The sequence below is a fragment of the Pipistrellus kuhlii genome, unplaced genomic scaffold (assembly GCF_014108245.1).
Source record: "Pipistrellus kuhlii isolate mPipKuh1 unplaced genomic scaffold, mPipKuh1.p scaffold_m20_p_2, whole genome shotgun sequence".
NCBI lineage: Eukaryota > Metazoa > Chordata > Mammalia > Chiroptera > Vespertilionidae > Pipistrellus > Pipistrellus kuhlii.
In genome coordinates this window covers 168,998,387-169,025,921 of record NW_023425515.1, presented here as the reverse complement: position 1 = coordinate 169,025,921, position 27,535 = coordinate 168,998,387, and the positions used below count along the sequence as shown (strand labels likewise).

At 48.4% G+C, this 27,535-nt stretch overlaps 1 protein-coding gene across 17 annotated transcripts in view; it reads left to right on the top strand.

Moving 5' to 3' along the window:
- The window catches only part of ERI3 (ERI1 exoribonuclease family member 3), a 126,363-nt gene that overhangs the window by 49,491 nt on the left and 49,337 nt on the right, over positions 1–27,535 (top strand). For 14 of the 17 annotated variants that reach the window (XM_036444430.2, XM_036444434.2, XM_036444433.2 and 11 more), the window contains one exon: positions 18,828–18,900. The exons of 2 other annotated variants lie outside the window; for them this stretch is intronic. In XM_036444430.2, the coding sequence (XP_036300323.1) occupies positions 18,828–18,900 (73 nt within the window). Of the gene's footprint in view, positions 1–10,938; positions 11,051–18,827; positions 18,901–27,535 lie in introns of those variants that run through there. One more of the 17 variants, XM_045584747.1, reaches the window with a different exon arrangement.

Here is a 27,535-nt window from a genome sequence, read left to right as displayed (position 1 = left end):
TTTCCTTTTTATTCTGCACACTCACACTTATCAGAGTGATCTCATCTTTTGCCATAGCTTCAGGTACCCTCTGTATGCTGATGTCTTATCATCTTTTCTGCAACTGAGAAATGGAAACTGACATGGCAGCAGAGATCCCACTGGAGAAAAGACACTGTTCCATCTGCCATCTGAACTCCAAACCTTCACATCCAGCTCCCAGTCTCAGTCCCCACCTACGTGGCCATAGGCGCCTAAAAGCTCAAGGCTTATCTTTCTCTCAACACTAGACCTCCACCATTCCCTCAGATGGCAACTCAGTTCTGTCAGAAACCTGAGAATCATCCTTGATTCCTTTATCTGGCCATAACCAATCAATTGCCAAATCCTGTTGAGTCTTACTCCCGGAGCTTTCTCAGAGTCATTACCTTCTTTCCATCCCCATTTCCACTGCCCTACTTAAGGTCACAATATTCTTTGTGGTTTACTCAATGTAATCAGCCTTTTTTCAGTCCAATCTTGTTCTTTTACAGTAGATTGTGTCACACTCCTGCTTAATACCTTCTCCTTTGTTTGCATTGAGTGGCAGACTCTTGGGATATTCTGATTTTTTAATTTAATTTTATTTTTTTTTGGCTGCTGGTACCTGGTCTGGGGTCGGTGGAGGTCTGGAGTGTTACGATCATTTTTTTATATGGGGGCATGGTTGGCCAGAAGATGTGGTGGAGGCAATTTGGTCTGAGAACCTCCTTCCAGAGCTATAAATGAATGAATCCTCAGATCTATCTTAAGAAAACCACTGCCAGGCCCTGACTGGTGCAGCTCAGTTGGTTGGGCATCTTTCTGTGCACCGGAAGGTTGCCGGTTTGATTCCCAGTCATGGCATATGCTAGGGTTGTTGGTTCAGTTCTCAGTAGGGGGCTTGCAGGAGGCAACTAGTTGATATTCCACTTTCATATTGGTCTCTTTCTCTCTCTCTCTCTCTCTCTCTCTCTCTCTCTCTCTCTCTCCCTCTCCTCTCCCTCTCCCTCTCCCTCTCCTCTCCCTCTCCCTCTCCCTCTCCCTCTCCCTCTCCTCTCCCTCTCCCTCTCCCTCTCCTCTCCCTCTCCCTCTCCCTCTCCTCTCGCTCTCCCTCTTCCTCTCCCTCTCCCTTCTCCCTCTTCCTCCCTCCCTCCCTCTCTTCCTCTCTTCTCTTCCCCCCCCCTCCTTTTTTACTCTCCTTTCCTCTCTCTCTAAAAATAAATAAGAAAAAATTTTTAAGTATTGTTTTGGGCACTTCGGTATGTTTGAAAGCATGTGGAGCCTCTGAGCATGTGTGGTATCTTATCGTGTCACTAAGCCCATGAGAGCCTTGCCCCTTGTTCATGGGTGTGCCAGAGGGTCCCAGCACTGAGCTTTGGTTAGCAGCCTGCTGGGGGAAGGGGCTTGAGTAAGAACTCCCTGGCAGTCCTGACTTGTCTCATTTCCTGATACTTTATCTGTCACTGCAAACGCTTGGGCTCCTCCTGAACTAATTAAGTTTGCATGTGTTTAGACACATTGCCAAATAGGGCTTAGCAAAGCGGAACTGAGCTACATCTCTTTTTGAGTAGGGAAGGAAGGGTATATGAATGCTTCCCCATGAGAGCCTGGGAGAAGCGTGGATGACATGGAGTGTGTGTGTGTACAGGTTGATAGCCATTATGCCCTGGTCCTCCTAGGGACACAGCAGGCCTGCAAAGCAACCTTCTGATTGGCTGGCAGGGGCAGATGAGAGAACAAGAACTAGCTCTCTTAGTGAATTGGACATTCTGAGAGGGCTGAGGATGGAGAGAGGGCAGGCTCTGAGACATGATTTTTCTCCCAAGCACACCCAAAACTGAATGTCAAGTTTAGTGGGATTTGCAGGGGGAGTTTATAGGGCTATGTTTGCTCCCAGCCTGAACCTACCTAGGCCTAAAGCCACCTGTTTGGCTAGCAGAGTGCAGGTGGCCTTTCTAAGGCTGTGACAAGTACAGTGGAGACATGGACAACCGTAGGCCCAAATTTTCCTGTTTGCCTACAAGACCCCAGGTCCCCTGCTCAGTCTCATGACCCTATGAGATGGCACCAGGTGGAGATTGAGAGGAGGAGAGTGGTATTGCCCAGAATCTCCCCACCATGGAGGTGGAGTTCAGCCAAATGGATCACCATAGTGAGATGATGGCTGACAGTATGTTTTTGTGTCAAGACTGATTTTCCCTGGTGCTGGGTGGCTTGAGGTCTGAGATGCACTGTGTGGGAACATACTGGGGTCCTGTCCAGACAGCAGATATGGGGCATTACCACATTGGGGACTCCTCTGAGGTAGGGAGCGAGGGTATTTTCTACAGAAGGCGGGAGAGCCAGCTGACAGCCATGGTCAAAGCCTCAGTCCTATAGCTCTGAGGCCAATGGGTCAGCTACCTGGCCATGAAGAGGCTCAGCCAGGCCAGGCTCCCAGTGCACACAGAGTGTGTGTGTGTTCTGGGGTGGGGGGTGGGGGGTGGGGGGGGAGTTTCTGGAGGTTGTATAGGAATCCTGGGCCTTTGAGCTGCAGCCAAAGCCCAGAGAGAACAAGAACCAGACCTTCTGCCCTCCCTTCAGCTTCCCTAGAGCCCTCTCGTCAGCAAAGGTGCATCGGGTTAGCCCCAAGAAGGCAGCTTGAGTTGATGGGGTCATGTTTCAGCTGCAGCTAATCCAAGTCACTCGATATAAATCTGTCCCTGCTGCCTCTCCTCTCCCTCCCATCCCCAACCCACAGACAGGGAAATGAATCCTGGCCCTCACCCTGAATACATCATGGCAGGCTTGCCTCTAATGAGAGAGGGCCATTCATTGTGGGGTAAAGCTCCCTGCAGAGCCTGGGATGCCATTAATTAAAGAAAAGCCACCTGAAGCCAGTCGTGCGGTACAGCCTGCCACACGCTCAGATGGAGTGGTGGTGGGATAGCCTCGTTAGCCTGACAGCTCCTTGGGCCGAGAGTTCGTGAGCTTGGAGGAGTGAAGCGCCCCCCCCCCGGCCCCCACCTGAGAGCTCACATGCCTCGGGGGCCAGCATCCTCACAAAGGCATGAGACCCCCCACTCACCTGTATAAGTCTTGGGGCCTAGAACTGGCATAAAGGGGCTCCTGGTTATGGGGTTGGCCCGGGACTATCTTATTTCTCATGGACAGGCCCTAGAGTAAGAGCAGGCTTCTGTGAAGGCTGAGCAGGCTCCTGGTTTCCTACCTGTGTTCCCTTCCGCTCTTCTCCATGTCCCTGGCACTACAGGTCAACAGACAATTCATCTTGCTTCCTTCCCTCAGAGCCTGAGTTGGTGGAAGTTCACCTGCTCTGAAAGGACTTTGGGTCTACAGGGAAACTGGGGGAGATGCTCTTGTGTCCCTGGCAGACACAGCCTCTGATGTCCCACCTGGGCACTTCCAGGTTGAAGGTGAAACTCCGGTGGCAGCCTCATCTCACACCTGGGAAAGTGTTAGAGGGTCTAAAGAACTTCAGTGAAATGGAAGTTTGTCTCAGTTAAAATCCCAATAAAAGATAAAGATATTTGTGCCCAGCCAGTGTAGCTCAGTGGTTGAGCATCGGCCCATAAAACAGGAGGTCACAGTTTGATTCCTGGTCAGGGCACATGCCCTGTTTGCAGGCGCGATCCCCAGTAGGAGGTGGTGCAAGAGGCAGCTGATCAAAAATTTTCCCTTATGATTGATGTTTCAATCTCTCTTTCTCCTTTCCTCTCTCTGAAATCAATAAAAACATACTTTTTAAAAACTTAAAGATATTTGTATAATAAATAGTCAGGCTTTGAGATGTTACGGCACTGGGAGCCTCATGCTTCAGTCTGCTGGAGAGCTGCTGACAAGGTGGCTCTTTCCTGTTTAACTGACCCTGAGGCAAGTGTCGCTGCCTAGGTTCTGGTCCCTGGACTTACATCTGGAGCTCCCCTTGGCCATCTGTGAGCATCTCATGGCCTCCTCCTTGCTGGCAGCACAGGCTGTCGTCGCTGAAACCTTTGTTGTTTAGCCCAGAGGTGGGGAAGCTCAGCCAGTCTCTGCCCCAGTTGTCAAGAAGACAGATTGGTCTTGTGTCTGTGACTCTTCAGAGCAGTCTTTGGAAGTCTGGTTCTGTGCTCTGTGCAGAATTTGACAGACAGGCTGCACAGAGAGACTCAGAAACAGCGGGGGCTAGGGCTTGACCATCCAGTTGGACTCTGCTTCCCTAGAGCTCGCCGGGTACAGAATACAGGTTGCATGGGCCTCCCACCAGGCATGACACTAGGATGTGGGCTGCACTCCTGTGATTTGAACATTTTTGGATCTTTCAAGGCCCTGCCACTGGCTTGGGCCCTCTGTCCTCTGGCCGATAGAGTGAGGCTGAAGGGCTTATGCTCTGAACTCAAGAAGGTGCCGCTATTGCTCTCAGAAATTTTTTTCCTTCAGGTGAGATATTTTTGTGTTGTTTTTTAAAAAACCCCTTGTGACTCTTAAGACCCAATTTTTTAAAAAAATAAGTAAACCTTTCTAGAAATTAAGATATGAAATAATAATAGTGGAATGCATGAAGTATACAAATGTGAAGTGTACAACTCATTGTATTTTTATACACATATACACCTGTGTAACCACCACCCAGATCAAGATGGAGCTTTTCAACCATCCCAGAAAGTTTCCTTGTGCCTCTCTCACACAGTAATGCCTTCCCCCGCAAGATGACCACTATTCTGACATAGTACTTTTGCTTAGTTTTCATATAAATGGAATCATACAAAATGTACTCTTTTGCATCTGACTTTCTTTGCTCAACATAGCATACGAGACATTCATTCATGTTATTTTATGTATCAGTTCAACCTGTATAATATTCCATCGTGTTACTATTCTAAAGTTTATCTGTTCTTTTGTTGGACTACCTACCTTCTTTAGTCCTTGAATACATATTTGTTGAATGAATATGTGAATGTTCAATCTGATATGAGAATCTTCCTAGGCCTATCACCTTGTCCCAATTCCCCTCATCTTTTATAACCTAATTCCAGTTCCTTGGGTAAATGTTCTTTCTTGTCTTTTATGAAATACACACTGGCCTCCCTCTTCTCTGAACTCCTGTGAATAGGGAGAGGCTGGGCTGACCCCAGGCCTGTGGAAGGGCCTTTGAGCACAATGACCCATTTATTTATTCTGTCAGCAGATGTTTATTGAATATGCATTATGTGCCTTGCACTGTTCTAGGTATTGAGAATGCAGCAGTGAACAAACAGCTCAAACTTCCAAAGTATACTCCCTTCGTGGAGTTTACATTGCAGTGCAGGCAGCTCTTGGACCCAGATGCCTGAAGAATCTCAGTCTTGAGCCGGCCCCTCTCCCCTGTGGGATTCTGCAGGAGCTAGGTGGCACTGGCTCTTGCCACCTTGCCAAGGCTTATGGGCTTTGGTCTTCCTTTTGTGCTGCTGCTACTGCTTGGCATTGAAAGGGTTTCTGAATATTGGTGCTTCCCTTCCACTGGCCAGGAGTCTGGTTCCCTCTGTAAGGGGAGAGAATTAATCTCCCAACTTTCCATGCCTGTAAGGTGAGTGACCTCTGTTTTGTCAGCGCTTGCCAATCTGTCCTCTAATTCCCAGCCACAGTAATGGAGACATTACTTTGTGCTAAAGCAAAGCACCAGCTCTTTGAGCGCAGATGCCGCACCAGTCCAGGCCCTCGGAACAACACGGAAACTCTATGGGGATCTCCTCCCAGGTGCTCACGTCCTGGAGGCACCCGGGCATTGCCACCTGAGCAGCTTTGGTACTGAACGTGTAGTTGACAGATTCAAGGAATCTGCTATCATATTCTCCCTGACCACCATCTGTGCCAGAGGGGCAACTGCTTCAGTGTGGTCTGAAATAGATTTCTTTTGTCAGGCTCCTAAGAGCATGCAAGTGTCTGTGAACACCCCAGAAAGGAAGAAGAGCCAGGGAGCAAGGGTCTTGGAAGATGAAGACCAGGGAACTCCAAGGCCATGGCCGGCGTAGTGGACCGGGTTCAATGATCTGTGGACTCGGGCTCAGCTCCGTGGGGCTTTTGGAATGGTGGCTGGGATCAGTTCTCAGTGTCCCAGGCTAAAGGGTGACACGACTCGAACTTGTTAGTTCTGTAAAACTGTTTCTTCCAAAGCCTGCAAGGTTGTTGGTTTGGGAAGAAAGCTAGCCAGCCCAGAGACTCCCGGGAGCCTGACAGGCCTTTTTCTCTGCGATTCTTTCTTGCAGGCAGCCTGAGGCAGCCTGTCTCTTTGTTAACAGAGTGACAGCAGTGTGACACCATGGAAATAATTACTAACAAATCACGGTGCTGACTGCAAACAGCTCTCTGTCTTCAGAGGCATGTCAGGGTGCATTAGAGCAGGACTGGAGGAGCGGCAATGTGGGGGCTGAGGCGCAGCCCGCCCTCAGACAGTCTCCTCCTCTTCCCCCTCCCTGACCCCTTTCTGCTATGCCTGACTTTCCTGCTTTTTCCTACTGGGTCAGCAAAGGGACCAGCTGGATAAGTGGCATTAATTCTCTCTCCTACCTCTGGGAAGGTAGCTAAGACTCCTGACTTTACTAAGGAACACCTGGGTAGTGATAAGATCCAGGCATTTTTCCGCTATGGAGGCCCCAAAAGACGGAAGCATACTCCATTTCTGATTTACTCTCTCCATTTGGGACCAGCTGCATCTGCCAGAGGTTTGGGGGGCGACAGTATTTTTTGCAGCTGGATTCAGAATATGGGAGGCACCTTGCATCTCAGTGTTGGTTCAGCTACCTTCCCCCACCAGCCCTGGTTTCTTCTTGCCATAGTCAATTTTTGGTAAGTCGACTTTGTCCGTTCCCTCTTGGTTAGCAGAGTGATTGCTCTGACTGTCAGGGCTGTAAATAATGTTCCTGGCGTGTGTGACTGGAGGCAGCTGTGTGGGGTGGGGAGAGGAATGGAAGGAGAAGCAGCACTCCGATGGCTCCCTAGCTCGCCCCCCTCCCCTCTCATACAATATTTATCCAGGGATGGGAGTCAGATGCAGCGACCTCAGGGGTCACCCAGTTAAATAGCTTCTGAACCTCCCTGCATTCTAATTGCTGCAGTTGTCCTTTGCTCTGGAGACTTCTCCTCCCCATTGTCTGCTGAGGCACACACTAATGGCTGTCCTCCCTGGCCCTGCTGGGAGGCATGTGTGGATGGGGGTGGGGTGAAGGGCTCATTGCTACCTTCCTTTCCCCAGGGATAAGGGAATCTAGGGCCTATTAACAAGTGGCTTTAGCTAGGAGGGGCACAGAACCTTGCCTCCCCCTCACTTCCTCCCCAGTGCTGTCCAGAGGAGGTGGACATTAACCATGGGCTTGGTTAATGGGGCAAAGAGGCCTCACCCATTTCTAATCCTAGTGACTCCTATAGGGGGACAGAGCCTTGAGTACTCAGTTGAGTACTATGTTTCATCATCCTGTGTTTCCATGGTCCCACATTCAGGGTTTAGAAACTTGTTATTTTTATTGATTTCAGAGAGGAACGAAGAAGGAAAGAGAGAAACATCAGTGATCAAGCCTGCAACCCTGGCATGTGCCCTGATCGGGAATCGAATCGTGACATCCTGGTTCACAGGTTGATGCTCAGCCACTGAGCCACACTAGCCGGGCAAATATCCTGTATTTTGCCCAAAGATTGGCCGCATGCAAGTCTCTTTGGTCCCCTGGAGGTTGGTTTAGGTGATTGACGATGGTAGCAGGTTACCCCATTTGCTCATTTAGGAGGGCATGTGCCACATGTCTTCACCCGGACCTTCTTGTAAATGTCAGTTACCCTCCACTGCAGCTCTTTCTTCTAAGGAACACTGCTGGGAACTGCCACTGACGGTGCTAAACACTGCATATCCTGGAAACACTGGCGTTTCAGCAGTAGCCTCAAATGAGCCCCTGTTGAGATCTGCTCTCAATAGTAAAACTGCTGGGATCTGTAGGGACCGCCAGGTCACAGGGCAGAAAGAGCAGTCCGTGCATACGCAACCACAGGCTAAGTGAGGTAGAATGTGAGTGTGCCACAGGAAGAGACAGAACAAACACCATGAGAACCTAGAGGAGCGTAGTGGAGACAAAGAATGGGTAGTATTTTCTTAAGCAGTAAACTTTTTTAAAAAAACAAAACTTTAAAGAAAGCCCAATACAGTAGGTTCTTGGGTTACATCAGAGATCCGTTCCTACGGTGCCACGTAATGCGATTTCGCCTGAAGTCAGAACCCACCTACATAAGCACCTACGTCACTCACATGGATCACATACACAGCAGTAATGAAGTGAAACAGTAAAAAAAAAAATTTTTTAAAGAAAAATAACAATTCCTGATCTTCAGTTGTGTTAAATAAATAATAAAAAACATGAAGCACATATGTACATACGTCGAAATGATAGAACTTTTTTTTTTATAAATAAAGGGGAGATGACGACGTAACCACGAAACAAAGTACATCGAGTTTGACGTAACCCAAGGACTGCCTATATTACAAAATGTACAAAAGCCAAGTTGTTCTGGTTGAAGCTGAGGCAAAGCTCAGTCCATCCTTTTGCCTCCTGCCCCAGTCCACAAAGTAGCCTGACATCCCTCCTGGAACCCTAGAGCTCCAGGGAGAACTGTTTAAAAACCACTGGCATGTCCTGATGCCCACCCGCAAGTGTGACTCACACGTCTTGAAGGGTTCAGGGGAGCTGGGATCGGGGCAGAGTAGAGCAGCCGGGGGTTTAGAGGAAACAGGTGTGTCTTTGATTGTATCGAGCAGAGGTCAGACTATCCCAGATCCTGAGTGCTTGCAGGATGCCTCTCCGCGGAGCCTCCAGAGGGCAATGTAGGACTTACAAAGGCAGCCCAGGCAAAGGGTCAAGATGGCCACAGGCCAGGTGGAGACTGGTAGAGGATGAGTGAGGTATCTTGGAGACAGCTCACACTGCTAAGGCGCTCCTAATGTTCCTGGCTCAAACAGAATAAATAGTTCATCAGCTGAGACACTGACCAAAGTGCTCTCCCACCTCACTCCCTGCTGCCCGCTGAGGCCTCTGCCTTACCATCCGGGAAAGAGCTCTGGCCAGGTTCTGGTGGCAGCTCCAACACTTCCCACAGGCACAACAGGTGGAAGAATTGCCCTGGGAGCAACCCTGGAAAGACACTTGTCTCGTTTCCCTGGAGAGGGACTGGAGAGTTAGATTTCAGTGGCACTGGGGAGGTTTATGTTATATTGTTCCATAGGATGTGTGTGCTTCATGTGATCATTTGTGTGGACTCCATTTGTGTAGGAGAAATGGGAGCAGAGATAGTTGGCAAGTGGGCCAAAAAGCAGTGGAGCAGAGAGGCACTATATACATATACAGTGCCCTTTAGAGGCTCTGAGCAACTGCCTGGCAATGGGGATTTGAGGTTGGTTTTCTCTGGGAGGACTGGCAACCTGGCCTGCGGGCGTCCCTCTGCACCCGCCTGTGTTCTGGTTTCTGTTTGGGAACTCTCCAGAGCAGCATGTCTGGGAACACTTCCAGCTGTGCTGCCAGACCCAGACGCAGGTGACGGCCTTTCGTCTGTACTATGGGGAAACCAAGAGGAAATTAAATGTCATTTGCCCCCTGCATAGCAGGTCGCTGCCAGATCAGACACTGCTGATCAGAGCTGTGCAGAGGGCACCCAAGGGAAAGCTTGTGCCTGCAGCCATGCCCTCTGAGCTGTGGAGACTCCCAGGTGATGGCCTGGCTCACTCCCAGGCCTTTCTCTGCCAGTCTGGGTTCACCCTGGCCTGGAGCCCAGCTCTGTGCTACATGACAGCTGTGGCCCATGCCAGGCCAGAGGGGTGTGTGTACCAGTGGGAGAGAGAGGAGGGGAAGAGCAGTAGAGGACACACGGGAGGCAGTGAGGTGATCAGCCCTTCTGCAGAGGAGCTGCGAAGTATTGTGGAAAAGAGCAGGCAGGGCCTTTATTGAAATTCAAGTGGCCTAGGTTCAAGTTCTGGCTCTATTACTTACTACCGTGTTTCCCTGAAAATAAGACATCCTCCGAAAATAAGACCTAGCGCATGGAAAGATAAGACATCCCCTGAAAATAAGACCTAGCGCAACTTTGGGAGAAAAAATTAATATAAGACACTGTCTTATTTTTGGGGAAACGGTAGTTGTGGAATCCTGGGAAAGTCACATTACTCCTCCGAACCTTCATTTCCTCATCTGTAAAGTGGAGATTATAATACGCTCTAGCTCCTGACATCTGCAGGGGGACTAGCTTCCTGTTGGGACTGGTACCAGAGTTTCCTCACCCCACCTCCCCTCAGTCTGGAAGGATGGTCTGTGAAACGAGTTGGCTGAAACTGATGGGAAGTGGGGTAGGCAGTAGTCTGGCCAGGAAGGCACAGCTGGTGATCTCTCCCTGCCTGAGGCCTTTCCCTCTTGTCCTAGTCCTCTCAACCGAGCATTATAGGCCGTTATGAATGAGTACGCGTGATGGTGGTCACACTCCTAATTGTGGGCCTCATCTGGCTCCCTCCAGACTCACACTTGTACTGCCCTTCCTGTTTGGGAGGGTTTCAGGGCTTCTCGCAACCTCTCCTTTGCCTTGAAGTCCTAGTGGCAGACCCTCTGCGGTGACATTTATTAACAGGGCTTTGGGGATAGATGTTTTAACACTGTGAGAGTTCTCCCTAGAAAACTACCCTCACTCCTCCCCCACCCCCATCTGAAGCACGGCTTGCTGGTGGTGAAATTCATTAGTGTTCCCTGACAGGCAGTGGCGACAGAGGCGCTCACTGTCTGCATCCCGCTCCCTCGCTCTCGTGCTCCTGCTTCACGCACACTGATATTTAAAGCTGATGGGATGCTTATAGACTTCTTGTACCATGACAAGTTTGGGGAGGGGCAGGGGGAGGAAGAGACAGACAAGGAGCCAGCTGTCACACTGGTATTTCAAACAGTACTCTCTCCTGACCCTTTGCAGGCTCCAGCAAGTGTATCATCTTTCTGAAGCCTGTGGTTGGAATTGTAACCTGCAGCGGTCCCAGGGGATGGGGCAAGTGTGGGACAAAGTGGGCTGAGAAGTCGGCAGTGCATCCGCCCAGGGCTGTGCACAGGCAGGGACGAACAGAGGGACAGTGTGTGTGTGTGTGTGTGTGTGTGTGTGTGTGTGTGTGTGTGTTTGTGTTTTCAAGGAAAGGTCCTGTAAGTGCCCCTGACTTTGTCCTTCCATCACCGGAAATGAGATGGCCCTTCCTTGGGTAGTCTCTGCTGGAGCGATCATTACATTTCATGCTATGGCTATCTTCTGGGTGGGCTACCAGAGTATGGGAATCAGGCTTGATTGGCCTCTACCCCTTGAGTGTCCTGCATCCCCGGGCTCAGTGATACCTGTCAATATGTGGTGGCAATTGAGGTAGAAAGTTCTCCCATTTTGTGTCTAGATTGGGGCCTTGGCTTTTGTTCCCTGATAATTGGATTTAGAGAATGAGTCCCAAGGTGTTTTCGCTCCACAGCTTCTCCCCTCACCCTAAGCTTTGTGGAATTCATTTTTGCAACTGTTGAATGGTTCCAGAACTTCCCCTTTGGCTGTCATCCTCAGTAGTTTCTCCAGTATCTGATACCTGACTAAGGCACAGTCTTCCCAATGCGGGTGGCCTGCAAGCATCTTCAAAGGTTGCTGCAGGTTTGATCTCAGCTGACCTTCTTATAGCCAGACTCCTCCTTACTAGTGCTTATTTGTACAGTGTTGCCCTCAGCTGGCTCCTTTAGCCTTCATAGTGTAGGGCATAGAGGTGACCTAACCTGCCTAAAGACACATGGTCACTGTCTCTTAGTATGGCAGAGCCATGTGCTAGGTAGGGTGGCTGTACTGCACTCTCTTTCCCCCACCCTGCCTCCCATCAGGGGTCCTTCTAGCCCAGGTTCTGCAGTGGGAAAGTCACTGGAGAGTAGTACGGACTCCTCCACTTCCTGCTCTTTTAGTCTTCTCAGCGCCATTAATGTTGCCATTGGCCTTAATTTCAGCACAGCAATGTGTGTGTGTGTGTGTGTGGGGGGGGGGGGGTTTGAGAGGGGTTTCTGATTAAAAAAACACCCTGGACATGTGGTGGAGGGTGGAGCTAGAATGCCTTTTCTGCCTGTAGATTGAAGTGTATTGAAGTGTCCAGGTGTCCAGGGTTGTCTAATATGATCACTTCATATAATTCCCTTTGTCCCCATCTTATCCCCCACGGTGCCCTGTATCCTGTAGCTTCTAGAAGGGGTTGCTGGCATGAGGCTGCTGTCTATGGGCAGTGCCTTTCTCTCCCTTCCTGTTCTTGCCGATCCTGCATTGGCTGAAAGCACTGGGTGCTCAGCCCACCAACGGTCTTCAGCCGTGGTGCCATCTCGCAGGTGAGATGGAAACTAACTGGCTTTGATAAGTAGGAGGCTCAAGCATTAATTTTTTATACATCAGCAGTGGCCAAGTGAGTGAATTCAATTATTAGTCTGCTTTCTCTCTACCTTCCTCCCCAAGTGTGCTGGTTGAGAGCAGAGACTAAAGAACCTGTTGAAATGAGAAACCCTATTTCCTGGCTTGACCCCCTCACTAATTCGGGTTAAATCGCTATGCTATTGCAGTGGTGACACATTGTGCTTGCCTCTGTTTGTATAAGAGGCTGCAGTGGGGGAGGAAGGACCAATTTGTGCAGAGATAAAAGGTGTCACGGGCAGATAACTAACGTCCCAGCCTCGTGCCTGCTCTCATTGTTGCTCAATTTGCTTCATGTGGAAGCCCAGCCTTCCCTCTGCCTCCCTTCCCTCCCCTCGCTCATATTTTACCTCCATGCCACCGTGTAATGATGCCCTGCGTGGTGGGGGAGGAGATAGGCACCTCTGGCTGACAGCCCTTCCTGATAACCAAATTCCAGCCCATCCATCACCAGCTACTCTCCTCAACTTGAGGAAAAGTGATCGTGAAAGGCGGGCTGTTTATCACCCAGGTCTGTTTATCTCCTCTGGGTGGGGAAACAGAAACAGGAGGGACAAAGAGCTGTGTCCCCAGCTCAGTGTGGCCTCAGCTGGGGTAGCCTGCTTGCGCTGGATGCAGACTCACAACCTGCTGACTGGAGGCTCTGACCTGGTAGGACTCTCAGGGACCCAGTGAGAATGGAACCTTGCCTGAGACTCAGCTTCTTGACTTGGGGAGAAACCTAGGAAGTCTTGCTGTTCTGAGATGCAGGACAGCCGGCAACATCTGTGTGAATGTTTGTATTGGAATGAGCAAGTGGAGAGACCTTACATGAAAACAAGCCCCACCCACCCCTTATATGTGTCCCCTTGGCGGGCATTTCCATCTGGCTGGTTGGCTGGATCTACTGGTCAACTCCTTCGCCAAGCTAGGCCTTCTGTGCCTCCATGGTCCTGCTATGACTTTGAAGAAGACAGTGCCTTTTCCCCTGCTCTTCTCCTTTGCTCCTCAAACTCCCCTTTCTCTGTATACCAGATCAGATCAAATAGTTTGCCATGGCAGGTGAGTAGTACATGCATGACCTAGAGCTTTTGAACACCAAAACTGACGGCCTATATCACTCCAAGGTCTGGGTCATGGCCCTTTCAAAGAGGCAGAATGGTCAAATGTAACTATTTGGCTGGCCGCCCCCTCTTTAAAGGCTTGAGTCTGCTAAAAGTTAGACATGCGTCTTCCTGACTTAGGGTTGCCCTTAAGACTTGCAGAGAGAAAAGCACAGAAGGCATAGTGCCATGGCCTTCTCTAGCACCAGTGCCTGCTCTCCTGCTGGTCCTAGCTGTTGGTGTCTGCCAGTCTGTCTGTAGGACCTCCATGGATGCTGTTGGCCTCCTTGACTCAAGACTAGCAGTTCTAGCAGAGCCCCCAGCTCTGCTTGACCTAATCTTCAAAGCTGAGCTGCTGCTCACAATGGCTTCATCCTGCCCATACCCATTAGCTCGGGTGGCGTTCCCTTAATGAGCTAGTCCCCTGCCTTGGCTGGCGTCCAGCTAGTCACACCTGTTTGCCATCAGGGCTGTCTGGACCAAGCCTGAGTGCTGGGCTGCAGGTGGTGGGGCTGGATGAGGGGTGGGTGGGGAAGGCGAGGCTCCTTTTGCTTTGTGTTGTACACTTGTTGGGGGGCAGTTTTTCACACCCCTGTTCCTTCCATACTGAGCAGAGAGGGCTTTTTTTTTGTTGTTGTTACTTAAAAGGATAATAAGGAAACTTGAGAAGTATCCCATCTTTTCCAACTTCTCCCTGGATGGAGTAGTGAGGAGCCAGTCAGGTGTCTATTTTGATAACTTCGGATTCCAATGTATTAAGAGCAGGGCCACATGTTTAATTCCAAAGGCGGAGGTCTGGCCCTAAACCCCACAGTGTTTGGATAGTGATCATATCCCTCACTTCAGAGTCCACAGGCAGGACTGGGGGGCCCTTCCTTAAAGCGAGCCCCTTGCATTCATGAAACTGAAGGAAGTTTTGATTTGGTTGAAAAATCCCATTCCTTTTTATGGCCTGGACATAATTGGCTCCTTTCTATTGGCCATCAGTGATGTCATTCCGACCCTCATAAAGAAGGGGAAATCACACCTGTGGACTCGATGCATAAAATTTCATTGGGCAACAGTAATAAGTATGGCCAGATGATGTTTGGGCAGTTGAGGAGCTTTGTGCCCATGATTCCAGCTGCATGGAGACCTGGGCACCATAAACCTGCCTGCACGTTCATGCCCGCAGGCTAGTTCAGGGCCCACTGCCAGTGGCTCTTTTCTTGGGATCAGTATCTGGTAGGAACCCACAGCATCAGACCCTTTGTGCCAGGGGAACTTTTACTCTTTTCCTTCCCAAATTGTTGGAACCATGTACCCACTGATCCTAGCTGTAAGATCCTAAGAACCTTGGATCCAGGTGTGATCTTGAGCTACCTCTTCTCTAAGGCCCTCGATCTTGCCTTCCTAGGGACCGTGAAGAGCTCCCTAGGAAGTGAATGTACATAGCTGATGCCTTGTGTAGTCAGAAGACTTAGATTCCATTTCTAGTTCTGCCCTTGGCTTGTTTTATGTACAAGCAAGTTTCCATTTCATCTTGTATGTAGGGGATAATGACTACTCAAACCCATCTTCTTCACGGGTCACTCTCTTGGTGCCTCTAAGCTGGGATAAGATTCTGTCATAGAAATGTGTAGCTATCTTCTCATGAGTTCAATATGGCTTTTGGTTTTGTGTGTCTTATGAAGATGGGCCTGGGCCCTGCTACTTCTTTACTGCTTGTGTCTTTTTTTTTTTTTTTTTTTTTTTTTAATATATTTTATTGATTTTGTACAGAGAGGAAGGGAGAGAGATAGCGAGCTAGAAACATCGACGAGAGAGAGTCATCGACCAGCCGCCTCCTGCACCCCCCCCCCACTGGAGATGTGCTCGCAACCAAGGCACATGCCCCTGACCGGAATCGAACCCGGGACCCCTCAGTCCCCAAGCCGACGCTCTATCCATTGAGCCAAACCGGTCTCGGCTACTGCTTGTGTCTTGAAGTCATAGGGCTAGGACCAATTACAGGCTAGAGGACTCAAGAATACTTGTGAGTACAAACTGCATGTGTACCTGAGTGAGTCCCATTCTCCTCTGTCTCGGTCAGCTGTGGGTACAGACAGCACTCAGGATTGAGGCTAAGGATCCACTCTGACAGTCTGTCTAGTATGTCCTCAGTGTGCCCCCTCTGGTATAGTTCAACCTCTAACAGGAGCAGGCAGGATTGGACTGAGCTAGACCCTTACTACCTGGGTAAGAATGTCTGTAGCTAATGTCTACTTTTGAAATCTCTTCAAAGAGGAAACCTCCCCCTCCCTCAGGGCTAGCCACAGATAATAAGATTCCTGGCCTGTGTCAACAAAAAGACCAGGGTTGGCTAAGGGAGAATATGATAGGTGCTCCAGGACCTCTACCTTTTGCTGGCCAGACCCCTGACTATTCCTTTGTGGATTCTACTGCTTCCAGTGACCTTCCCCTCCTTCACTCACAGTCCTTAAAGTGATTTTTCAAAAGTAGCTGAGCTCAGCAAGCATTTTCACAAATAGTAAGGATAAGGAACATGAAAGAAAAATTGAAGGAAATGAGAAAATTATCCAAACATTACAGTTCTGCTTCTTAGGCTAATCACATTCTAGCTCCTAAGACCACTTCTTGTCCTTTAAAACCCTGCCCAGTTTTCTTTTATTCTTTGTCTTTGGTTCCCACATGGGTACTTCATACCTAGATACCCTTTCATCATCTTGACCTCAGAAGAATTCCCCTTCCAGGAATTTGACTGGTTGTGGTTAATGTCACTGTGCCACCTGGATGTTTGAGAAGAACCTTCCCTTCAGGGAAGATATAGGTTTTAGAAAAGTAAATCCTTACTGTACTGCTTGACACCCGAGATTCAACTTCCTTTTAGTGTCTGTCAACTAACTGAAGAGGAGTGGAGGGAAGACCGAACTTCCCTGAAACGTTCTGGGTCATCTCAACTGGATTCCCATTGCCAAGCTTCCTAAAAAAAGGAGTTTGCACTTGTAGTCTCCACTTCCTTACCTCTTACTCACTCTTAAACACGCTGCAGGCTACCTTCTGCACCCACCAGCCCACGGATGCCAAATTCATTGGGTGTTTCTCAGCTCTCATCTTGCTTGACCACTCGGTGGCATTTGACACTAATGACCTAAGCTCAAAAATCAGTTCTACACAGGGTAGGGCAAAAGTCGGTTTATAGCTGTGAGTACACAAAGCATGGAGTTTATTCTTGTATTATTATTTATTAGTTATTGTATTATTTTGCCATAGGAATGACTGTAAACTACTTTGCCCCACCCTGTATAGGAGCCCAGATAGGGGAGGCTTGCTTTCACAGTAGTTTAGGTTGACCACTGGTGATGTGAAAGGGTCCAGGAGTCCTGCCCTCCAGGAACAGGGATGGGTTGGGTGAGTCCTGACTCCTGTTACATTATCTCCTATGGAATAATTTTTTGTTTTTTATTTAAAGTGAAAGTGAGTTTATTAGTGTAGCAGTGAGACAGAGAATGGGCTCCTCCATTGACAGAACAGTCTCCTGTGGAATTCTTGAAGGAGCTTGAGGGAGTGTGACCTGGAGAAGGGAACTCGGGGGAAGCTTCCTGGGCTCCCAGACCTTGGGAGGGTTCTGCAGGGAAGAGATGGAAGTCTCATTCTCTGTAGTTTCTAAAGACATACGTCAGGGTGGAAGTTACAAGGAGACAGATTTTAGTGTAGTACTAAGAAAGGATGGTCTAAGAATTCCAAAATTAGAGCTGAAGCAGTATGTTTCTTGTGTGTGGTAATGGTTGGGTAGAGGTGGCCTGGTTTCATTTTAGCTCAATAAAACTTACGAGACTTGGTTCCTCTGCTCCTCTCATTTCACATTCTTCTCAGGTGACCTTAATCTATTCTTATGTCTTTAATTTTACTTCAGTTACATTAATGATTCAGCATTTTGTATATTCAGTCCAGACCTCCCTTTAAAACTGGATATCTAGGGGGGGAGAGAGGGGACAATGGTAAGATATGTACACATATAATACCTTAATTAAAAAAAGAGAGAGAAATAAATAAAACTGGATATCTAGCTGCCTCTTAGATATCATCCCACTCTGAGTGTCTCCTAAGCACATCATGCTCAGTAGATATTGAGAGCTTACCATGTGCCAGGCATCTACCTAAAATTGCATTCCCAGACTCGTGCCTTCTTCCAGCGGTGTACTAGGGGTGAGGCAGTGGAAGCAGTCCACCCTGGTTTGGGCAGAAAAAGGATACAACAGTAATAAAATTGACTAAATGTTGATCCGCTCTGGGTGTCAAATATGCTGTCTCTGCCCCTGTCTCCTTTATATCTGTCTTTGTAGCATGAAGCTAGCCAATGCATAAACTTGGAATTGGGTTCTACTGCTTTCTCTCACTGCTCCACATTCCCTTCAGTCCTCCATTACATCTTCAATATGATATCTCTATGACTGCTATGTTGTTACCTGGCAGCTACCCAGCTTTATTTAATGTATTGTTCTTGATGCTTTGGATGTGGAACAATCACAGTAAACCACAGCTCTTTAAAGGCTCTCTGTTGCCTGTAACTAAGTTCTTCCCTTAGTAAGAAAACTATGTTCTCCAGCTGATATTTTGTGTCTTTCTCCATACTTTTATGCACTCCAGTGCTCCAACTTAAGGCTGTTTTATTTACTTATTGTCCAGTCCACTGAACAAACTGGGAGCCCCATATGGGCAGGCTTTAAGTATTACTCTTTTTTTTTTTAATATAAATTATTGTTTAAAGTATTAAATAAATCTTCTTTACCCCCCAATGACCTCTCTCTGGTCACCTCAATCCCCTCAGAACATGCCCTCACCAGCACACCCCGTGTCCATTGGTTATGCTCATATGCATGCATAAAGTCCTTTGATTGATTTCTTATCCTCCTCTCCCCTGTCCTCATAGATTGGACAGTCTGTTGGATGCTTCTATAACTCTGGTTATAACATCAGGGATGGAGATGGCCAGGGAGAGGGACCAGGGGAGCTGGCTCCAACCCCCCACCAGGCAGGTTCACTGGCTGCAGTGGGCATCATAGCAACCGGTTGTTCTGGCAGTCCAGTCGTTGGCTTTTTATATATAGAGATAGTCTTCAGGTTTTCACATTTGGATCTGAGGGCTGAATATGAAGCTCAATGTCCAGGGTGCTGGAGGTGCGGGGCCTTTCTTGGGTGGGATGGGTCCCATGGCTAATGGGTGGGCTTTTTGAGGCCTGTTTGTCTATGGACTTTATGTTGGATTTCCTAGCTTAAGATTCCTTACCTGGGACATGTGTGTGCCCAACTTGTTTTCTCTTCTCTTTCTTGCAGGCTCCCAGGCCAGTGCCAGTACTTGGGCTTGCCAGTGGCAGATTACTTCAAGCAGTGGATTAATCTGAAAAAGGTACTGTGTCCGAGCCCCACTTGGGTGCTTCGTCAGGTTCCTGTGCCTCAGATCTCCCCTCCTTTGCTTTCTTTTCTCATTCTGTTTTTTTTTTTTCTTTTTGTTGTTCTCATCTCCTTTTCTTTCTATTCTTCTGTTTTCTCAACATCCCTGTTTCCTCTTCTCTAGCTAATGTGCCTTGGAAGGTTGTGGTTATTTCTGGGATGGGGAGCTGCTTGTGAGGACCAGGCTGCTGAGTGGAGTATGACACTTCCCTATTTGGTATTACCCAGATGTGCAGAGAAGTTCCAGTTAAGGGGGCATTCCAGGTTCTTGCTCAGAGCTGAATCTCTGGGCTGAGTTGTATTATCTCTGGGAGAGATGCAGTTCTAACTAAATCTCTGGAAAAGTCTCCTCTTTAATGTGATCATGAGTGTGGCCTCGGACCCTCCTGACTGGCTCTGGTATCTTCCTCTGGTTGGCAGGTAGTGTTGATTTGGGCTGGCTTTGGTCCTGCCTAGCCGCAGCAGAGCCTTGCTCACATGAGCAGGGCCATGGAAACTACAGCCCAGTTCCCAGCGAGCGCCAGGCACCTGGGGAGAGGACTGAGGATGTGGGCTGGGAGGTGGGCCGTGGCAGATAATGGATCCTCAGAAAACTGTTCTTTCCTAGTGTGTGCTGTACCTCCTAGGTAAGCAGAAGAAAGGAGATATGTGAATAGACTCCCTAGATCTCTGCTCTAGTGGATCCTTGCTCCAGGAGGCTCAGTCCACTAGGGAGGCTCATCCCCATAAATCCTTCTAAAGTAAGATCAACAGCCCTGGGCAGCCTCAGGAGCCCCATGCCACCAGTCAGCAATGACTCCCAGGAAGCTTGGGGAAGGGAAAGCACACCAGGGGTCAGAGTAGTGGCTGCCAGGGGATTCAGAGAAGAGAAGTTATTGGAGGTCAGGCTGGGATCCTGATTTGGGTCTTAAACTGGGCATATTCAAGGAAGATACGATGGGGGTCTGAGGAGGAGAGGCTTTCTAGGCAGAGGAAGTAGTGTGCTTTTGGTGTGTGTAGAGCTAAGTGAGCATGGGAAGGAGCAGTGAGAGAGAATGACCTTGGACTTTGTTCCATAGGTCTCAGGGCAGCCATTATTTGTGGCAACATTTGTGAACTCTTTTGCTCTTCCATGGTCCTCTGCACTCTGCATTGTTTATACTTTGACCCCTACCCATCTTTCCTGACTCACATATCCCCGTCCCCCACTGCCTCATGCACCCAAACAACAGCTGCTTACTATCTGCCATCTTTGGCTGTGGAAGCCAGGCTCTGTGCTTCCTTCAGCTCTTGACCTATGACCTTACTTCTCTCTGAAATGCCCCCTAGTCATCTTCATCGGGTATTTGCCCTCCTCTTGAAGATTCAGCTCAGGTATCACCTCTACAGTCAGTCTCTTGCCTTGAGGCTCCTTAACACTTTGAATCTTAGAGTGGAGAAATGGAGTCTGTGTGTGTTTCCTTACAGCCATGTCTGTTTGGAGCACAGAGACTGAATCTGGCCCCTCCCTGTGTCCCCAGTGGCCACATCAGGGCTAGGTAGAGAGTATGGGCTCTGAATGATTGCGGGCTGGCTGGCTGGTCTTTGAGAGCTGGCTCCACAGAGGCCCTCTCACTCAGGATTTGACAGAGTTGCACATGTGGGTGTGGTTAGGCCTGCGCTCCTAGAAGACAGCATGCCAGCTGTCAGAGTGCATCTGAGGCTGCTTGCTGGCCTTGGCAAATGCAATGTGAAGGCCCGGCCAGGCGAGGCAGGCGCTGACCATGAACAATTGCTCCGTGAAGTTCACTAGACTTTTTGGTATATGGATCGCTCCCTGGCTCTAGGTTCCTTGACAGAAAGGCAGGAAAGTAGCCGACCCATGTGATAACATTGCCACTCAGGGCTACCTTGGTGCTGCTACAGGTGGAAGTGGGCTACCCTGAGCCTGTTCAGCTTGGTTCTCTGCCAGAGTGTGCTTAACCATAGAGGGGAATGGGCACAAGGGGAAACTGAGGACCCTATTCCCAGTAGGCCTTGTGATGGCTCCTTGGGAGGTAAACTTAGTAGGTCTAAGAAAAAATAAGAGGTCTAACCCCTTCCTTCCTGTCCTCTAGCCACATCATGTTGTAGCTGTGCTTGAAGGTCCAGCAAGAGAGTTGTCTTTCTCCCAGACTTTGGTTCAGTCCTTGTCAGCAGCCATTCAAATTAGGCAGGCTACAGGGCCCTGGAGGTCCAGGGGATGGTGATCTTTCTGTTGTTTATACTGCATGACTTAGTGCAGGCTACACAGAGATACCTGCTCCCTTAAAAAGAGTAACAACAAAAGCAAGATCGGAGAGGTCATTGCCAAGGTTGTGGGGATATCATGCAAAAGCCTTACTCCATGCCTTCTTTCCCATTTGTGACCTGCGCTCTGACTATCTACAGGATCCTCTCCTGTCCTTGATCTTCCTTTGTCCCTCCTTCCTTTCCTTCTCTTCTCCTTTTCAACTCCCCTACAGAGCTTTTCCCCATTAAAAAAATGGGGAGGGTTCTGGTCTGCTTGGCCACCTAGATCTGCCTACTAAGGAAGCAACTGTGAGTGAATTCACCATTCCCATTTCCTAAGACCTCTAAGCTGAGGAAAGGCAAAATGTTTTTCAGCCGCCCTCTCCTGTCTGGAAATGGTGTGGGTTGCATCAGGGAAAAAGCAGCTTTTAATGACAAAATTTCCACATCTCCCGACTTCACCTACTTCCCCTCTAGCAGAGTGGAGCAAGCCAATGTTTGCTGACATTTGGAGTGTCATTGAATGATCTTATACTCTTATTGAACTGTCAGCTTAGAGAGGACTTGGGGCCCTGCTCTCAGCTCCCTCCAGGAGGTCAGAGCTTCACTGAGGGGCCAGAAGAATACACACACACAGACATGCGCACACACACACCCATGTATAGTCATGCGAATGCATACACCCAAGTGGGCATACCCAAAATTGCTAATAGGTACACGTACAGGCATACATACATAGACACCTGTGGAAATATACAGACATAAGTGTGTTTATATAAACATACTCATAGAGTGCAAAGACACATGAATATATTCCAGGTTCTGAACTAGGCCCTGGAGATATAACAGAAAAGATGGATGTTAAATAATTTTTATTATATTATAACACTAAAAGTTTCAGAGTCATGGGGACTTGATGTATGGGGTTGAAGGATAGTTCCCTGAGGGGTAGCTAAGCTGGGATCTGAAGGATGAGCAGGAATTGGCTAAGGTTGTGGGAAGGCCCTGAGGTGAGAAGAAGCCTGGCAGCTTCTTGGAGCTAGAATGCAAGTTCCATGACAGGAGAGAATTTTTGCCTCTTTTACTCACTATTCTGGCCCCATCACCAATCATTATTTGTTCAGTGAATGACTGCCTGAAGCATAGTGGGTGTGGGGAAATGAGGAGGGTGGCATGAGGTGAAACTGGAGAGGGAGCTTCTAGGCCACACCTTAGACTTTGGTCTTTGTCCTTAGGGTAAGGGGAAGCTAGTAAAGGGTACTAAGCATAGGAGAGGCTTCAAAGGAGAGCGAAAGGGCAAGAGCTGTGATGGGGCAAGTGTGGGGCTGAGGCAGGTTTTGTGGTTTAAGATGGAAGACATAAGTGCTTGTTTGTACGCACTGTTAGGGAAGGGAAGGTTGAAAATGTAGGAAGAAGAAAGGTCTCTGAGAAGGTGAAAGGAGATAGGATGGGAAGCCCAGGTTCTTGAAATTGGCTGTCTTCAAGAGGAAGGTCCCTTTTCCATTGTGATGGGGGAATAAGAAGATAGCTGCACATAGATCCAGGCAGGCTTGTTGGAGAGCTGGTTTCAGCCAATCCCCACAGGCCAGGCCTCCCAACCGGTGCACAAATCCCCCCCTTCCCCACCAGTGCATGAACCCATGCACCAGGCCTCTAGTTGTAAACAAGAAGTCAAGAAACGGATAGGTCAGATGAGACCTCCATAAGGATGTGAATAGATAGATATATACATGCATACATTGTATACATGCACATATATGTACACTCAAGTCATGTCCATCAGACTAAGCCAGGCAAGTTCGTGCACATACACTCACAACTGGCCAGGGATTCCCTCTGATGTCTGAACCTGTTTAGTTGGGCTTTTGGAGAAGTAGGCATGCAATGCAGCCTTAGGAGGATTCTGAGTCAGTCCTGGCAGATGGGGCTCCATCATGCTCAGAAGTTGTAGGGATGGGGGTCACCTAGAATTTAACAGACCCAGCTGTACAAGGGCATGAAGATTGCTGCTCCTCTTTTCTTCTACCATCTGTGCTCTATGCCCTGCTGTAATTTCAGGGTTCTCTGAAGGGGTGGGGCCAGGACCAGCAGGGACAGAGGAAGGAGGAAGAGACTTCTGTGTTCCTCCAAGAAGTATTTTTGCCTCCCCTCCCCTGGAAGTGGACAACAGAAGAAACTGCTGAAGGGAGGGTTGTTGTCTACGATTGAGTACGACTTTTCCTGACCTTGGAGCATTCCGAGTCCCAATCAGCGCAGTAATAAATTAAGGGCTTATGGAGGAATAAATTCTCGGCCTTAATGAAGTTCTTTGCTGGGGGCCATAGGCAGGTCAGCGGGTCGGGGATGAAGCAGATTGGAGGCTCCAGCAAGTGAGCTAAGCTAGCTGGGGAGACGTAAGTGGAAGGATCTGAAACTCTGTTGGCCAGGTCACTTTTTGGTGGTGTGGGGATAAAGCTGCATGCTTGATAGGCAGCCTGACAGAGGCTGGGACTATTGCATGGTAGCTGCATGGTGCTGGCTGCAGATTGGGGCTATTCAGAAGCTGATTTGGAAGAGAAAAAAACAAAAACAAAACAGTAATGAAACAAAAAGGAAAACTAAGAGAGGCATGAAGATCTAGGGGCCCTGTGAGGTGTTTATTTTGTTTTATTTTGGAGTGAGGAGGACCACTCAATGGTAGGAACCAGACAGGGGCTGTGGTCCAGGTCTTTGGCATCATCTGAAATACAGTGTTGTCTGTGGGGCAGCAGGCAATTCTAGGCTGCTCTCCTGGTGGAAGCCAGTTCTGAGGCCAGGAAGATAAGGGCCTTTGGGAAGAAATAATTGCCCAGAGGACAAGACACGGGCGCCAGGTATAAAGGAGGGAGAGGTTGGGGCACGGGCAGTGACAAGGAGAGGACAAATAGGAGAGCAGCCAGAGCTTGCTGCTGCGTTTGGTGCTGGAGTCCTGGGAGGGGCCAGTTTGGGGGCTGGAGGTTACTGAACTATAGAGCTTAAACTAGAAGCCAGGCCTCAGGACTCCACAGCCTGAGCTTTTTCTCCTCTCATCCCATCCTCTGCAACATCTGCCCTTGGGGATGAGCTCTCGGGATGCAGTCCAAAGGGTACAGTCCTGTATTTGGAGTGAGGGGCAGTTGGAGTTAGAGAGAATGTCTCCTTTCCTCTCATCTTCCTGCCCGATGGCGGAGTGCCCTGCCTGGGCTTTTCCTTTAAATATGTCTTACAGCTGTCTGAACTCTGAAATTTCTTTCACTCCTTCCCTCGCCTTGTTAACATGTGTTGCCTTTGGGGTAATCAGGGAAAAAATATTATGTCCTTTTACAATTACCGGGTTTTGGAATATTAAAATGTCTCGCTGCATCGGCACTGTTATTTTGATTGGTATTCTAACCTTTGACTAGCCCATAAAGCGCGCCGCTCCTGAAGCCAATATTGCAGGACTGAAATTTAATTCCGAAATGATTCCAGATAATAGGGAGACAGATAATATATGCATGAAGGATATTATGTTTGGACTAACTGCAGCAGGGCCAGGGCTGGGGAGCTGAATAATAGCCCAGAGTGAGTTATAATCTGTGGGACAGAAATGCCTTACTGTCAGGGCCAGGAAAGGAACTCTTAAATCAAAGGCCTGGGAAAGGGTACGATTGCAGTGTGCTTATTTTGACAGGAAGAACTCCAGAGTCAAGAGGATAGGTATAGAAGGCTTTGGCCCACCCTTTCTCTTTAGCAAGCTACCCAAGACCCTGGATAATCTGGCTCATGGTAGCATCCCTATCTTCCTATCTCCTGTTCCTCTAACATTCCAGCCATATCAGACTTCTTACTGCTCTTCAGATATACCTGGTTGTTTCATTTCTCTTTGCTTATTCTGTTCCCTTTGCTTACATTGCCTTTCTCCTTTAAGTGTGTTGGAAAAATTCCTGTTCATCCTTCAAAACCCTCGTCTGTGAAGCCTTCACTGATGTTCCTACATCTCTGGTAGACATAGTTAATCACCTCTTTCTTTGTATGATTTCAGTACTTTGTAATGAGTGTCTCACATGCTTTTGTGATCGTCTACTTACATGTTTATGGTTCCTACAAGTCTGAGCCACTTGAGGCCTACATACCACCCATTTCTGTATTTCCAATGCTCAGCACCAGGCCTGGCACCCGCTAGGGATCAACAAGCATTAGTTGGATCCACACTGAGTACAGGCTCCAGAGTCCAGATGCCTGTTCCCCTGCAGATTTCCAGACAAATCGACTTAGAGAAGTTAAGTAACTTGCCTCAGGGCACATACCCAGGAAGAGGTAACGCTAGGATTTGAACCCAGGTAGGTGTATCCAGCCTGGCACAGAGTGGGAGGCCAGCACAGGAAAGACAGAAACACACTTCCCTGGCTTCTTCCTTCTGTAGCTCAGGTCTTGAGTCCTCTTCGCTGGAGACTGCACTGGCTCTTCACATTAATGGGACTCAGGTCCTGGAAAGGGTTGTGCCTCCTGTTCCTACTAATGACCTTTGGACAGTTACTTCACACAAGACACTTCTCTATTATGACTTTGTACCTACCTTGAGAAAGGTTCCTCAGTGTGGTTTTGGAGAGCTCTTAGGGAGGTAGACAGGCAGAGTACATGGAGCTCTTAGTAATGTCTGAAAATTTCACAGACATTCCCTTCCCCTTGAGCACTTGGTGCAACTTATATTTAGGTGTATGTGATAAATATATATATATATATATATATATATATATATATATATATATATATATAATGAAAAAAGCTACAGTGAATTTGGTTGGCTTTTAAATGGATTTGTATTTTGTTAATTACAATGCTATCTATTTGTCCATCAGCCTGGACAGATAGTAAGGCTATATATGAGACTTACCTTCACTTAGTCTTCAGGTGATGCTTGGTGTATACACTGGCCCCTGGGGATGTGGCTCACAGGCTGGAAAGCATTGGTACAAGAGAAAAAGTTTAGGTGCCAGATGAGCCTTGCTCAAACTTCTAATATCGCTGCCAACTAGCTGTGTGATCTGGAGCAAGTTCCCTAACCTCCCTCAACCTATAAAAGAGGACGAATGCCCTGGTCCGTGTGGTTCGGTGGTTAGAGCAGTTAGCCTGCGCACCAAAGGGTTGCTGTTCGATTCCCAGTCAAGGGCATTTACCTGGGTTGTGAGTTCACTCCCTGCCCTTCGTCAGGGCATGTACAGGAGGCAACCAGTCATGTGTCTCTCTCTCATCGATATTTGTTTTTCTCTCTCTTTTTCTCTGTCTTCCTTCCTCCCTCCCTTTCCTTCCCTTCTACTCTCTCTGAAAAGCAGTGGGGAAAATATCCTCAGGTGAGGCTTTAAAAAACATTTTTTAAATGATGTTTTTAAAAAACATGTTTTTTTAAATGATGACTAATTTTTTACATACAGAACTTAGTCTCAGTAGAATTGATTTAGAATTTTAACTTGGATTTACTAGCTGTGGGTTTTAGGAAAGTCACTTCTTTCAGCCTCAGTATTTTCCTCTGTAACACTGAAAAACATTATCTACCCTGGAGTTGTCCTGGGACTGAAATATAGCCCTGTGCCCGTGCTCTCCCTGGTCCTTGCACTGTCTTCTTCACCCCCGTAGCCTAGTTGTCTCACCGAGGCTGCAGGAGTGAAGGAGTTACGAGCTCAAGGCAGACATACCAGCCTTTGTGGGCAGGAGCTAAGAAAAAGGGGCCTCAGTGGAACCCAAGGGAGCACTGGGGAGGGGGAGCCAGATCCCATCTTTGGACTAACGGACCCTCAGCTCACACTGAGGAGCAGACTTGATCAACTCATTGTCCTTGAATTTCAGCTGCCATCATCATGCCTGTTGTCCAATGAAGTACAGCCACATTCACCTTCGGACAGTTGCTGGCTCTGTCACCTACCTGTGCTAAGACCTTGAACAAGTTCATTCCCTTCTCATAACCTTTGTTTCCTCATTTGTAAAGTAGAGATAATAATAATAAATAGGTGCTGCTCTGAGTGCTTTATATAAATTCAACCCTCAAACGACTCTAAGTAGAATTATTAGCCATCTTACAGATGAGGAAACTGAGGTACGAGATGTTAAATATCTTGGATGAGCTTCAGCAGTGAGTGATGGAGTAGGCTGGTGCACCTGCGCAGTAGGCGGCAGAGACCATGCTCTGAACTCTCTTGCTCTGTTGTCTCCAGTGCCCAGGAGAAGGAGCCATTTTCACTTGGCAGGCAGGAGAGAAAGTCAACGAGGGTTTCATAAGGAAACACTTGAGTTGAGCCTTAAAAGAAGGTAAGTTTTCAGGAGACAGGCTGGAAAGGGCATTTCAGGCAGGGGAGCAATGAACAAAGGCCGGAAAGGTGAAACAGCTT